Source organism: Lepidochelys kempii, chromosome 3 (assembly GCF_965140285.1).
Source record: "Lepidochelys kempii isolate rLepKem1 chromosome 3, rLepKem1.hap1, whole genome shotgun sequence".
Taxonomy (NCBI): domain Eukaryota; kingdom Metazoa; phylum Chordata; order Testudines; family Cheloniidae; genus Lepidochelys; species Lepidochelys kempii.
In genome coordinates this window covers 139,911,756-139,926,757 of record NC_136382.1, presented here as the reverse complement: position 1 = coordinate 139,926,757, position 15,002 = coordinate 139,911,756, and the positions used below count along the sequence as shown (strand labels likewise).

The 15,002-nt window shown below is 44.9% G+C and overlaps 1 protein-coding gene across 1 annotated transcript in view; it reads right to left on the bottom strand.

The window, feature by feature from the left end:
- WDR64 (WD repeat domain 64) overlaps positions 1-15,002 on the bottom strand; it is a 140,058-nt gene that overhangs the window by 73,775 nt on the left and 51,281 nt on the right. Inside the window, exon 10 of the mRNA XM_073336679.2 lies at positions 2,464-2,603. Within this exon, the coding sequence (XP_073192780.1) occupies positions 2,464-2,603 (140 nt within the window). The remainder of the gene's footprint in view (positions 1-2,463; positions 2,604-15,002) is intronic.

Here is a 15,002-nt window from a genome sequence, read left to right as displayed (position 1 = left end):
TTCCACCACTAATTAACAGATCAATACATAGGAGGCTAAGAATTAGAGCTGGTTGGGAATTTTGCATCAGAATTATTTTCTGAAAGAAAATATAGTTTTCACAAAATCAAAAACCTTTCATGGGAGAACTTCAATTTTGCCAAAATGTTGATTTTCCATTGGAAAAATTGAAACAAAAGATTTCATTTTGGGGGGGTTCAATCCAAATTGGAATATTTTGATTTGTTGAACCCTTAATTCTTTGTCAGCTCAATATTCAATTGCATTTCCCTATTGTGCCACATTGCCCCATGGGAATCGTAGTTTGAGCCCCCATTCCTTCCTATGGGCTGTGCTCCTGGAAATACTACAGCTCCCATGGTGTAATACGAATTCTCCTCTGACTAAGCTGTGTGGTACTTCATGGAAGTCATGTAGATGTAGGCGCATCATAGAAGACATAGTCCCACCAGGGAGGCTGGCCCATAGGAGATAATGGGGGCCCCCAGGCAACCTGAACTCCCACAAGTCACTTGTATATTAGAACCTCGAAGATATGAGCATCAGAGTGACAGACTGGCTGGTCAACCAGACACCAAGTGAAAACAAAAGTAACCAATCAGGCAGCAGCAGATCCCTCCCGCCCCCCAAGCAAATATTGTATTGTGCCTTTATTACATCTTAAAGGTAGGCACATCTGGGCTGCCTATCTAATGTTGAACTGACTCAAAACAAAGCATTCCAGGTCCATTCAACAAACCAAAATGAAAATATTTTGATTCAGAAAGTCAAAATGTTTTGTGTTGATTGAAAATGGAGAAAAACATTTTCACATTTCCAAATTGAAGTTTTTCAGACTATTTTGTTGTGTGAAAACTTTTGGTCTCAACTTTTCATCTCCAGAGCAAAAGTTGAAATATTATAATTTCCCAGAGGATGGAATTTCTGAATTTCACTCACCTCTACTATGAATATTTTAGGCTGACAACCCTGTGAGGCATAATCCACAGGTCTGAGGACAGGACTGGGAGCTAGGAATTTCTGAGTGCTAATTCTACCTCTAACATGGCTTCCCCTCTCTAGCCTTGGACAAATCTCATTGCCTCTGCCTCCACTTCACCGAGTGTAAAATGGAAAGAAAGTTTGTTTCTAAGTCTCATGTGTGTGGTTTGTAATGTTGTCTAGTGACCTGATTCTGCAAGGATTTAAGCATGTGCTTAATTTTACATGGTGTGAGCAGTCCTGCTGACTTCAGTGGGACTACTAAGAGTGAGTAGAGCATAAGAATAGCCATACTGGGTCAGACCAAAGGTCCATCTAGCCCAGTATCCTGTCGTCCAGCAGTGGCCAATGCCAGGTGCTTAAGTGATCCATCCCATATCACCCATTCCGAGCCTCTGGCAAACAGAGGCCAGGGACACTTCAGAGCATGGTTTTGCATCCTTGCCTATCCTAATAGCCATGGATGGACTATCCTCCATGAACTTATCTAGTTCTTTTTCTAACCCTGTTGTAGTCTTGGCCTTCACAACATCCTCTAGCAAAGAGTTCCACATGTTGACTATGCATTGTGTGAAGTATTTCCTTTTGTTTGTTTTAAACCTGCTGTCTATTCATTTCATTTGGTGGCCCCTAGTTCTTGTGTTATCAAAAGGAGTAAATAACACTTCCTTATTTACTTTCTCCACACCAGTCATAATTGTATAGACCTCTATCATATTCCCCCCTTAGTCGTCTCTTTCCTAAGCTGAAAAGTCCCAGTCTTTTTAACCTCTCCTCATACGGAAGCCGTTCCATACCCCTAATCATTTTTGTTGCCTTTTCTGTTTCTTTTCCAATTCCAATATATCTTTTTTTGAGATGGGGTGACCAGATCTGTATGCATTTATTTCTACCTTTTGTTTCCTATATTTTAACCAGTTACTGATCCATAAGAGGACCTTCCCTCTTAACCCACAACTCCTTCCTATACTTAAGAACTTTTGGTGAGGGATCAGGTCAAAGGCTCTCTGAAAATCTAAGTATACTATATCCATTGGATCACCCTTGTCCACATGCTTGTTGACTCCCCGCAAATAATTCTCGTAGATTGGTGAGGCATGATTTTCCTTTACAAAAATCATGTTGACTCTTCCCATCGTGTTGTGTGTCTGATAACTGTTAAAGAACAGAATTAAGTTAAGTTAAACATGTTAAATTCTCTGAGACTATTTCCTGGAGTCCCATGGGAGGCGCCGGGACTCCTGCGGCCTTGGTTCATAGTATAAAATAATTTGAATATTAAAAAAAATTACATATTTCATTGCAGGAAAGTCCTTTATGAGCCATGTGTAAGAGTTTAGTACATTGTGTACAGTGTAAAATACTCTAATAAAAATGTGATAATTAAAACCTAATACCATCAGCAGAGGTAACTCAAAGTGTAACTAACTTTACAAGCATTCACAACAGTGGTTTTCATGAAGTTAAGGGACAGTACTTTACCTTTGCAGTGGAAAGGCTAATAATGTGCTGATCTTTTTCATTTGTGACAATCTCCATGACACTAAATAAGTGTCCCAACAGCTTCCCCACTGGTTTGGTGTTTATATTGGGATGCCATAAACGGAGAACTTTATCATCACCTGTGAACAGAAAATATCCATGGCCCATTCTGTGTCCAACATGCAGACTATCGCAAAATAGATTCTGAATAAACAGTCTAGTTTTTTAAAAATGGCTGCCAGGACTGCAAACACAAATCCTGCTTAAATCTTTGTATTTTTCATACCAAGGGCTTGATGCTCAGTTGCCTCTAGACCCCGTTACACTGCTTAAAGTGTAATTAACTCACTCTTTAAGGCCCTTTAATGTTGCCAAAGTGGTGAAAAGGTGTAAATGAGAATCAAGCCTTTTGTACCCATCTGATGTTTGCACACAATTTAGGAAGCCACTTTTGAAATTTGGTCCTCATATTATATAGTAGTTTTTTCCTGCTAATTATTTCAAACATTTCCAGCAAAACCCAAAGCAACACCAACACACCTGGATTTTGGCTCAGATACAAACCCCAACACTTAAACCAGCTGCACTGAAAAGTTTGCTATTTTTCACATGCCTTTAAAGAGAACCTGGGCCCAATTTCAAACAGACATTAACATATTTATGGTGTGGCATCAAAATCATACCAGATTTATGGCTTTATTAACAGTTAAATACTGAGAAGCCTTTAGCACCATATAAAAATCAACGTAGCCCTTCCTAAATAGCTTAAGACACAAAACCAGTTACAACTTGATAGTTATCACTAAGTTTTACTTGGTCACTCCAAACTTGAAGCAGAACTCAGAGAGCAAAAACACATGGATCAAAACTGGAGGACATTCACCCGAACCTCAGAACCAAGTCAGCCAAATTTCACACAGCTTTATTTGTTATTTACTTTGAGAAGTATAATCTTAAAGCTTTTTGAGGAAGAGACTGTACAGATGCATTGTCCTTTAGACCTGGGCCATTCAGAGTATAAACTAGTGCCTCTCCCAACCTGCTCTACAAACACACTACACAGAACAACAACTCAAGTCACCCTTTGCCTGGATTTAGTTCTATTAACAAAGAAAACAAAAAAAAATAGATGTCAGCTCAAATCTTCTTAGGGTTCTTCTCTGAGGATCACTGCATTCTCTCCCCAGAGAGCCACTCCATTCCTTCTTTATACCTAGGTGGGGCAATAAGTCATCTGCCTTAGTGAGCCAAAAGAATGCATATAAACCTTTTACAGCTGGATCAACACTTAACCAGGTGGCAAGCACTGTCAGGCTATAAAAATATAATGACTGGTCTGCTGGAGTATTCCAGTGCATTCATTTCAGCATTGTTTGAAATAATTCACCAAATTGCTAAATTATACAAAACAATCCGGATAAGAAGACACACAGTTTTAAAGTTAAGTTGGTTTAAAGTTTTTGGGAAAATACATAAGTTTCCTAGCAGATGGAACCCAATAAAATGCAAATCACAGAAGACATATTCTGGTCCATAAGAAATCAAAAGGGGACAAAAAATCTGCCATCTGGTAATGAATCAGCTGTGTTTCAGCTGTGGCTTTTTAGAGCTTAAATTAGGCCACTATGGGTTTGTTACATCATACTGGTCCTTTCTCCAGCCTTTCACTGCCTTTTAGTTAGAGTGGGGACTAGTAGAGAGGGATCAGTTCTTGACTAGGTTAGTGTGTAAATTTGGGTAAGGAAAGCAAGGCCAAGGAAGGGCATCTGTTAAAATGGAGAAGAGAATGTAACTTTATAAATGATTTTCAGATAAAAGGTGCTGTGCATGTGGAAAACAGTATTTATCATTAAATTTGTAGGTCCAGTTAGGAGACACATGAAGAGATAAGTCTGTTCATTTTTCCGGGTTCATCAGGGAACCGTCAGATCTTAGCTGTCAGTGTTACTAACCACTGGTATATAATGCAATGATGTGGTCACACAAATGACTGTAATTACCCCTTTCCCTTTAAGTCACCACATAGCTGTGCTCCACTATCTAGGATTTCATGTTTGAGAAGTTAAGTCTCTTGTCTTTAGGCACAAAATGTGAACCAAGAATAAGGGCAGCTAGTTGTTTTCAAGGAGGGAAACAGTTGCTGGGGAGGAAGTCAATCCTCACCACTGAATTTAAACTGGTCCCCACCCCACCTCCCACCAATGGGGAGGGAAAGAGGAGATGCCACTGCTCCCCAGTACCAAGGACACCCTCCTCATGTTTTTGAACGTCTGCATCGATCCCACATGCATCTGCCAAAACCCAGCTTCCCTTCCAGGGTGACCTCTCTGATGGAGCAATGTGACCACAATACCAATATTTGCAGTATATAGGGAATCTGAGAGCACTATAAAATAAACAGATTTGAATATCAAAACACCACAAATTATTACTTGTATTATGGTAGTGCCTAGAAGCCCCAACCTAGACGAGGGTCCTGTCACGGTTCCTCCCCCACTCTGAACTCTAGGGTACAGATGTGGGGACCTGCATGAAAAACCTCCTAAGCTTATCTTTACCAGCTTAGGTCAAAACTTCCCCAAGGTACAAAATATTACACCTTGGACTGGCCGCTACCACCACCAAACTAATACTGGTTACTGGGGAAGAGCTGTTTGGACGCGTCCTTCCCCCCAAAATACTTCCCAAAACCTTGCACCCCACTTCCTGGACAAGGTTTGGTAAAAAGCCTCACCAATTTGCTTAGGTGACTACAGATCCAGACCCTTGGATCTTAAGAACAATGAACAATCCTCCCAACACTTGCACCCCCCCTTTCCTGGGAAATGTTGGATAAAAAGCCTCACCAATTTGCATAGGTGACCACAGACCCAAACCCTTGGATCTGAGAACAATGAAAAAGCATTCAGTGTTTTACAAGAAGACTTTTAATAAAAAATAGAAGTAAATAGAAATAAAGGAATCCCCCCTGTAAAATCAGGATGGTAGATATCTTACAGGGTAATTAGATTCAAAAACATAGAGAACCCCTCTAGGCAAAACCTTAAGTTACAAAAAAGATACACAGACAGAAATAGTTATTCTATTCAGCACAATTCTTTTCTCAGCCATTTAAAGAAATCATAATCTAACACATACCTAGCTAGATTACTTACTAAAAGTTCTAAGACTCCATTCCTGTTCTGTCCCCGGCCAAGACGACTACAGACAGACACAGACCCTTTGTTTCTCTCCCTCCTCCCAGCTTTGAAAGTATCTTGTCTCTTCATTGGTCATTTTGGTCAGATGCCAGCGAGGTTACCTTTAGCTTCTTAACCCTTTACAGGTGAGAGGAGCTTTCCCCTGGCCAGGAGGGATTTCAAAGGGGTTTACCCTTCCCTTTATATTTATGACACGCCCCCCAAATCTCAGCTAGGGTGAAACACTGGCTGGGATTTCTTCCTGGAGCTCTAGGAAAACAGAGTTAATAAGACACATGCATCTCTAAATATACTACCAAGTACATAAAGACTAACAATATTTTCCACATCTCAAGGACGATTTTAACCAGTTGATTCTGGGAAACTTTCACGGGAGAGTGCATCAGCCACTTTGTTAGAAGCTCCTGAAATGTGTTGGATGTCGAAATCAAAATCTTGGAGAGCTAAACTCCACCGAAGAAGTTTTTTGTTAGTTTCTTTGACGGTGTGAAGCCACTTTAGTGCAGCATGGTCGGTTTGCAGGTGGAAATGCCGTCCCCAAACATATGGGCGTAGCTTTTCCAGAGCGTAGACAATGGCATAACATTTTTTTTCAGTGACTGACCAGTTGCTTTCCCTCTCAGACAGTTTTTTGCTGAGAAACACTACAGGGTGGAATTCTTGATCAGGTCCTTTCTGCATTAAAACTGCTCCCACACCACGCTCGGATGCATCTGTGGTTACTAGGAACGGTTTGTCAAAGTCTGGGGCCCTTAGTACAGGGTCAGACATGAGTGTCGCTTTAAGCTTGTTAAAGGCCTTCTGACACTTTCCGGTCCACTGAACAGCATTTGGCTGTTTCTTTTTGGTTAGGTCTGTCAGTGGGGCAGCGATTTGGCGGTAGTGCGGTACAAATCGTCTGTAATAACCGGCCAAGCCTAAGAAGGATTGAACCTGTTTCTTTGACTTTGGGACAGGCCACTTTTGGATAGCATCCACTTTGGCCTGTAGGGGGCTGATAGTTCCTTGACCCACCTGGTGTCCAAGGTAAGTCACTCTGTTTAGGCCTATTTGACACTTCTTAGCCGTAACAGTTAGTCCTGCCTCCCTTATGCGCTCAAGGACTTTTTGTAGATGTTCCAGGTGGTCTGCCCAGGAATCCGAAAATATGGCCACATAGTCAAGGTAGGCGACTGCATATTCTCCTAATCCCGCTAGGAGACCATCTACAAGTCTTTGGAAAGTGGCGGGTGCATTTCGCAGCCCGAAAGGGAGTACATTAAATTCATACAGCCCGAGATGTGTGATGAAGGCTGACCTTTCCTTGGCAGATTCATCTAGCGGTACCTGCCAGTACCCCTTGGTTAAGTCCAAGGTAGAGATGAACTGGGCCCGTCCCAGTTTCTCTAATAGTTCATCAGTGCGTGGCATTGGATAGTTGTCTGGGCGAGTTACAGCATTTAGCTTACGGTAGTCCACGCAAAAACGTATTTCCCCATCTGGTTTGGGAACTAGAACCACTGGAGATGCCCATGCACTTTCAGAGGGGCGGATTACACCCATCTGTAACATATCCTGGATCTCCCGTTCTATGGCAGTTTTAGCTTGAGGAGACACCCGGTAAGGGTGGACCCTAATTGGGTGAGCATTACCTGTGTCAATGGAGTGGTATGCCCGTTCAGTCAGTCCTGGGGTGGCTGAGAACGTTGGCGCGTAGCTAGTGCACAGCTCCTGGATCTGCTGTCGCTGCATACGCCCAAGGGTCATGGAGAGGTTCACCTCTTCCACACCACCAGCACATTTCCCTTCGTAGTAGACACCTTCAGGCCACTCAGCATTGTCTCCTCCCTGGGCTGTAAACTGACAAACCTTTAATTCTCTGGAATAAAAGGGCTTTAGAGAATTAATATGATACACCTTAGGCTTTCGGTTGGAGGTGGGGAATGCTATGAGATAATTAACAGCTCCCAGGCACTCCTGGACCACGAATGGCCCTTCCCACGATGCTTCCATTTTATGGGCCTGGAGCGCCTTTAAGACCATGACCTGGTCTCCTACTTTGAAGGAACGCTCCCTGGCATGTTTATCATACCAGGCTTTTTGCTCTTTTTGAGCATCCTGTAAGTTTTCTCTAGCAAGGGCTAAAGAGGTTCGGAGGGTGTTTTGTAGGTTGGTTACAAAGTCCAGAATGTTAGTTCCTGGAGAAGGTGTAAATCCCTCCCATTGCTGCTTCACCAACTGCAATGGCCCCTTAACCTCACGGCCATATACAAGTTCAAATGGGGAAAACCCTAAACTGGGATGTGGTACAGCTCTGTAGGCAAAGAGCAACTGCTGCAATACTAGGTCCCAATCATTGGAGTGCTCATTTACGAATTTACGTATCATGGCCCCCAAAGTTCCATTAAACTTCTCCACCATGCCATTTGTTTGATGATGGTAAGGAGTGGCAACCAAGTGATTTACCCCATGAGCTTCCCAAAGGTTTTTCATAGTTCCTGCCAGGAAATTAGTCCCTGCATCTGTGAGGATGTCGGAGGGCCAACCTACCCTGGCAAAAATGTCTGCTAGTGCCTGGCACACACTTTTAGCCCTGGTGTTGCTTAGAGCTACTGCTTCCGGCCATCGGGTGGCAAAATCCATGAAAGTCAGTATGTACTGCTTTCCTCTGGGTGTCTTTTTCGGAAAAGGACCCAGAATATCCACAGCTACTCGCTGAAATGGAACTTCAATGATGGGGAGTGGCTGGAGAGGGGCTTTGACCTGGTCTTGGGGTTTTCTCACTCTTTGGCACCCCTCACAAGACTGGACATAGGTAGAAACATCCTTGCCCATTCCCTCCCAGTGGAATGATCCCCCGAAACGGTCTTTGGTCCTGTTCACCCCAGCATGGCCACTAGGGTGATCATGGGCTAAGCTCAAGAGCTTGGCCCGGTATTTAGTTGGAACTACCAACTGTCTCTGAGGATGCCAGTCTTCCTGGTGTCCACCAGAAAGAGTTTCCTTGTATAAAAGTCCTCTTTCTACAACAAACCTGGATCGATTAGAAGAGCTGAGAGGCGGTGGGTTGCTCCGAGCCGCCGTCCAAGCTCTCTGGAGGCTTTCATCTGCTTCCTGTTCGGTCTGGAACTGTTCCCTTGATGCTGGAGACATCAGTTCCTCATGGGATTGTGGACCTAGGCTTGGTCCCTCTGGAAGCGATATAGGGGATGGAGCTGTTTCTGTTGACTGTGAACCGCTCTCCGCTGGTGCACTATGTTGGGATTCAGGCTCCGGCTGAGCCTCTTGTGTAGGGTTATTGGCTGCTGCCAGTTCAGGTTCGGTGGGGCCCTCTGGTGTTGAGGTTGCAAGTACTGGATTCAGTGCTGACACGGGGTCTGGTGTTGGTTGTTCGGCTGGTTCCGGTTCTGGGACTGGTTCCGTCTGGGTCTCTGGGACTGGATCCACTACTGCTGTTGCAGACATTGGCCTGGGGTCCGGGTCCATCACCTCTGACTGGGTCCTGATAGAAGTTTCCGGAACAGAGCTAGGCCTCACGGCTTGTTTAGCCTGGCTGCGGGTGACCATTCCCACCCTCTTGGCCTGCTTCACGTGATTGGCCAAGTCTTCCCCCAACAGCATGGGGATGGGATAATCATCATAGACTGCAAAAGTCCACATTCCTGACCAGCCCTTGTACTGGACAGGCAACTTGGCTGTAGGCAAATTGAAAGAGTTGGACTTGAAGGGTTGAATCGTCACTTGGATCTCTGGGTTGATTAAATTGGGGTCCACTAAGGAAGCATGGATAGCTGACACTTGTGCTCCGGTGTCCCTCCACGCGGTGACCTTCTTCCCGCCCACACTCACAGTTTCCCTCCGCTCCAAGGGTATCTGGGAGGTATCTGGGCCTGTGGACCTCTGGTGTGATTCCGGTGCAATGAACTGTAATCTGTTGGGGTTCTTGGGGCAGTTGGCCTTTACATGCCCCAGCTCGTTACACTTAAAACATCGTCCAGCTGACGGGTCACTGGGGCGAGGAGGGTTGCTGGAGAACGGGGTGGTGGGACGATAAGGGGTCTGGAGGGTTCTTTGGGAGGTAGGTGGGGCTTTGGGCGGCCCCCGGTAATAGGGTGTGGTCTGGGGTGGTCCCTTCTGGTCTCCGCTCCAACTGCGACCAGTTTTCTTCTTCTCTGCCACCTCCACCCATCTGGCTCCAATCTCTCCTGCCTCGATTACAGTTTTGGGTTTCCCATCTAGGATGTATCTTTCTATTTCCTCAGGAACACCCTCTAAGAATTGTTCCATTTGCATTAGGAAGGGCAAATTTACTGGAGATTCAACACTTGCTCCTGATATCCAGGCATCCCAATGTTTCACAATGTGGTAGGCATGTCGGGTAAATGACATGTCTGGTTTCCACCTTAGGGCTCGGAACCTCCGACGAGACTGCTCGGGTGTTATCCCCATTCTGACTCTCGCCTTGGATTTAAACAGTTCATACTTGTTCATATGTTCTTTAGGCATTTCAGCTGCCACCTCAGCTAAGGGTCCACTGAGCTGCGGCCTCAGCTCTACCATGTATTGGTCAGTAGAGATGTTGTACCCAAGGCAGGCCCTTTCGAAGTTTTCTAAGAAGGCCTCAGTATCATCACCTGCCTTGTAGGTGGGGAACTTTCTGGGATGGGAAGTGGTACCTGGAGAAGGATTGCTAGGGTTTGTTGGTATATTCTGCTGGGCCTTTATCCTCTCCATCTCCTCCACATGCTTCCTTGCCTCCATTTCCCTCTTGTGGGCAGCCTCCTGTACCTCCTTCTCCAGCCGCATGAGTTCTATCTGTCTTTCATGTTCCCTTTGTTTTTCCTCAGCCTGAAATTTGGCTAATTCCAGCTGTAGTCGAGCCGAGGATTTGGCCATTCTAACCTCTCTGTTTTTAACTAACTTTACACCCGAGGTTTAGAAATAAACAAACAAAACTTGGCTGTAAAATTTTGCTGTGCTGGAATAGAATACCTATTCTCTGATAGTGATTGTCAGCCTACAGAAAAAGACAATTCCCTTGTCTCTGCTCTGGGCCCAAATTAAAGCAAAAAACCTCCAACCACTTGGAAACCTGCTTACCCAGCCCAAAGAAAAAAAAAATTTCTTTTCAAACCTGTGCTCCTTGTAAAACAAAAAAAAATCAAAATCCTAAAAAAAACCCTGCCACTTTTGTCTCCAGGCAAATGGGTAGAGCACACACACCCTATTTACTTTTAGGAAGAAAAGAAAAAAAAAAAAACCTCTGGGTTGGAAGACTGTGAATTTCCCTGCAGGAGTTAAGTACCCTGCCTCCAGGCAAAGAAAACCTGCAATTCACAAGATAATCAATCCCCTTTTGTCTCTGCTTGGCCACAAAGCAGAGAGAAACCAAGCTGCTTTCAGTTTCAAAGCTGCTTCCTGGACTTCCTAAAAATTCCTTTTTAAAATCTGTATTTCTAGTTCAAAAAATCTCAACTGGATCTCAAAATGATTTCAGGTTAATCCCACCACTGTGCCACCATGTCACGGTTCCTCCCCCACTCTGAACTCTAGGGTACAGATGTGGGGACCTGCATGAAAAACCTCCTAAGCTTATCTTTACCAGCTTAGGTCAAAACTTCCCCAAGGTACAAAATATTACACCTTGGACTGGCCGCTACCACCACCAAACTAATACTGGTTACTGGGGAAGAGCTGTTTGGACGCGTCCTTCCCCCCAAAATACTTCCCAAAACCTTGCACCCCACTTCCTGGACAAGGTTTGGTAAAAAGCCTCACCAATTTGCTTAGGTGACTACAGATCCAGACCCTTGGATCTTAAGAACAATGAACAATCCTCCCAACACTTGCACCCCCCCTTTCCTGGGAAATGTTGGATAAAAAGCCTCACCAATTTGCATAGGTGACCACAGACCCAAACCCTTGGATCTGAGAACAATGAAAAAGCATTCAGTGTTTTACAAGAAGACTTTTAATAAAAAATAGAAGTAAATAGAAATAAAGGAATCCCCCCTGTAAAATCAGGATGGTAGATATCTTACAGGGTAATTAGATTCAAAAACATAGAGAACCCCTCTAGGCAAAACCTTAAGTTACAAAAAAGATACACAGACAGAAATAGTTATTCTATTCAGCACAATTCTTTTCTCAGCCATTTAAAGAAATCATAATCTAACACATACCTAGCTAGATTACTTACTAAAAGTTCTAAGACTCCATTCCTGTTCTGTCCCCGGCCAAGACGACTACAGACAGACACAGACCCTTTGTTTCTCTCCCTCCTCCCAGCTTTGAAAGTATCTTGTCTCTTCATTGGTCATTTTGGTCAGGTGCCAGCGAGGTTACCTTTAGCTTCTTAACCCTTTACAGGTGAGAGGAGCTTTCCCCTGGCCAGGAGGGATTTCAAAGGGGTTTACCCTTCCCTTTATATTTATGACAGGTCCCATCATATTAGCTTTTGGCCACTCTCACATAAATTTCTACCCCAAAGTGCTCATAGTCTAAATAGACGAGGCAGACAATGGGTTGAAGAAATAAATGTGCTGCCCATTTTACAGATGGGAAACAGAGGCAGAGAGAGACTAAAGGTCAGTTTTTCCCAAGTGCTCAGCATCTGCAGCTATTGCCAGATTTTAAAGAAAGCTAGGCTCCCATTAGGCACATGCAGTGCCCAGAAGCGCCCATTGTTCTTAGTGGGAATTAGCGACCAACTAACAGCATTTGAGGAGACTTTGAAAAGCACAAATGGCTGCAAGGTGCCCCTCTCCCACTGATGGCCAATGGGAGATAGGCAAATAGTTGCCATTTGTGCCTTTACAATTCTCCCTCTATGCCAAGCTTCATCAGAGAAATTACCCAATACACCCTTTTAGTTAATTTAATAGTTCTTTTGAAAAATACAACCCTTACTAGACCCAAGGTCACACAGTCAGTCAGTAGCAGAGCTAGGCTTTGAACCCACTGTTCCCAAGTACTAAGACAGTACCTACTGTGACGAAGTTCCTCCTCTGCCTTGGTGGGTCCTGCACTCATTGGCGGATTTTGCTCGCCTCAGAGATTCACAGTAGCCCTCAGTTTGGCCACTTTCGTGGCTCAAATCTGCCGTTCACTCAGATAACCTCATTACTGGCCAGCATGGGGAAAAGGAAGGAGAACAATCCCCACAGTCTCTGCTGGTCCACCTAGTGGGTCGGGAGATAGGCCAGGGACCTTCCCCTCTGGTGGGACCCACAGTCCAAGTCAACTCCTCCTGTATCCAATAGGGCCATGGGGCGAACCTGGGCCGGGCCCACCCTGTACTCTGGGTTCCAGCCCAGGGCCCTGTGGATCACAGCTGTCTATAGTGCTTTGTGTAACATCTGTGTGGCAGCTACAACTCCCTGGGCTACTTCCCCATGGCCTCCTCCCAACACCTTCTGTATCCTCACCACAGGACCTTCCTCCTGATGCCAGATAGCATTTGTACTCCTCAGTCCTCCAGCAGCATGCCCTCTCACTCTCAGCTCCTTGTGTGCACCTCACTAACTGGAGTGGGAGTCTTTTTAAACCAGGTGTCCTGATTAGCCTCAATTAATTCTAGCAGCTTCCCAATTCACTACAGGTTTCCTAATTAGCCTGCCTGCCTTAATTAGTTCTAGAAAGTTCCTGAGTGTTCTGGAATAGTCCCTGTTATTTTACCGTGTGAAAAGGGACCTGCTTAACCTGGAACTAATGTATCTACCTTCGACCACTCTTTTGTAGCCATCTGGCCTGACCCTGTCACACTACTTACAAGACCAGCCTTCCCTAGAGAGTGAACTGCTTGTATTTGAGTTCCTTAAAACTTCCATTTTTGAGTTTACTGAGTTCTGCAGCTGAAGTCCCAGTTGGCTGCAGCATCAGGGACCTTGTTGTAGGTTTTAGGTCCATCTTGCCATAAAGTAACAAGAGGCCTTGTTTATAATGTGTTCAGGAGCAGAGCTCTCAGCCTGCAGATTGCAGGAGGACAATCCTGAAGCACTTACATGAGAGGAAAGTGATCAGGAACAGTCAGCATGGATTCACCAAGGGAAGGTCATGCCTGACTAATCTAATCGCCTTCTATGATGAAATTACTGGTTCTGTGGATGAAGGGAAAGCAGTGGATGTATTGTTTCTTGACTTTAGCAAAGCTTTTGACATGGTCTCCCACAGTATTCTTGTCAGCAAGTTAAAGAAGTATGGGCTGGATGAATGCACTATAAGGTGGGTAGAAAGTTGGCTAGATTGTCAGGCTCAACGGGTAGTGATCAATGGCTCCATGTCTAGTTGGCAGCCGGTGTCAAGTGGAATGCCCCAGGGGTCGGTCCTGGGGCCGGTTTTGTTCAATATCTTCATTAATGATCTGGAGGATGGTGTGGATTGCACTCTCAGCAAATTTGCGGATGATACTAAACGGGGAGGAGTGGTAGATACGCTGGAGGGTAGGGATAGGATACAGAGGGACCTAGACAAATTGGAGGATTGGGCCAAAAGAAATCTGATGAGGTTCAATAAGAATAAATGCAGGGTCCTGCACTTAGGACAGAAGAACCCAATGCACAGCTACAGACTAGGGACCGAATGGCTAGGCAGCCGTTATGCAGAAAAGGACCTAGGGGTGACAGTGGACGAGAAGCTGGATATAAGTCAGCAGTGTGCCCTTGTTGCCAAGAAGGCCAATGGCATTTTGGGATGTATAAGTAGGGGCATAGTGAGCAGATCGAGGGACGTGATCGTTCCCCTCTATTCGACATTGGTGAGGCCTCATCTGGAGTACTGTGTCCAGTTTTGGGCCCTACACTACAAGAAGGATGTGGATAAATTGGAGAGAGTCCAGCGAAGGGCAACAAAAATGATTAGGGGTCTGGAACACATGACTTATGAGGAGAGGCGGAGGGAACTGGGATTGTTTAGTCTGCAGAAGAGAAGAATGAGGGGGGATTTGATAGCTGCTTTCAACTACCTGAGAGGTGGTTCCAGAGAGGATGGTTCTAGACTATTCTCAGTGGTAGAAGAGGACAGGACAAGGAGTAATGGTCTCAAGTTTCAGTGGGGGAGGTTTAGGTTGGATATTAGGAAAAACTTTTTCACTAGGAGGGTGGTGAAACACTGGAATGCGTTACCTAGGGAGATGGTAGAATCTCCTTCCTTAGAAGTTTTTAAGGTCAGGCTTGACAAAGCCCTGGCTGGGATGATTTAATTGGGGATTGGCCCTGCTTTGAGCAGGGGGTTGGACTAGATGACCTCCTGAGGTCCCTTCCAACCCTCATATTCTATGATTCTATGATTCTACAGGAATGAGGGACTCTGGCTGATAGCAGCCTTCAGTGAGTGGGACAGTAGATCAGGTGTCACAGACAG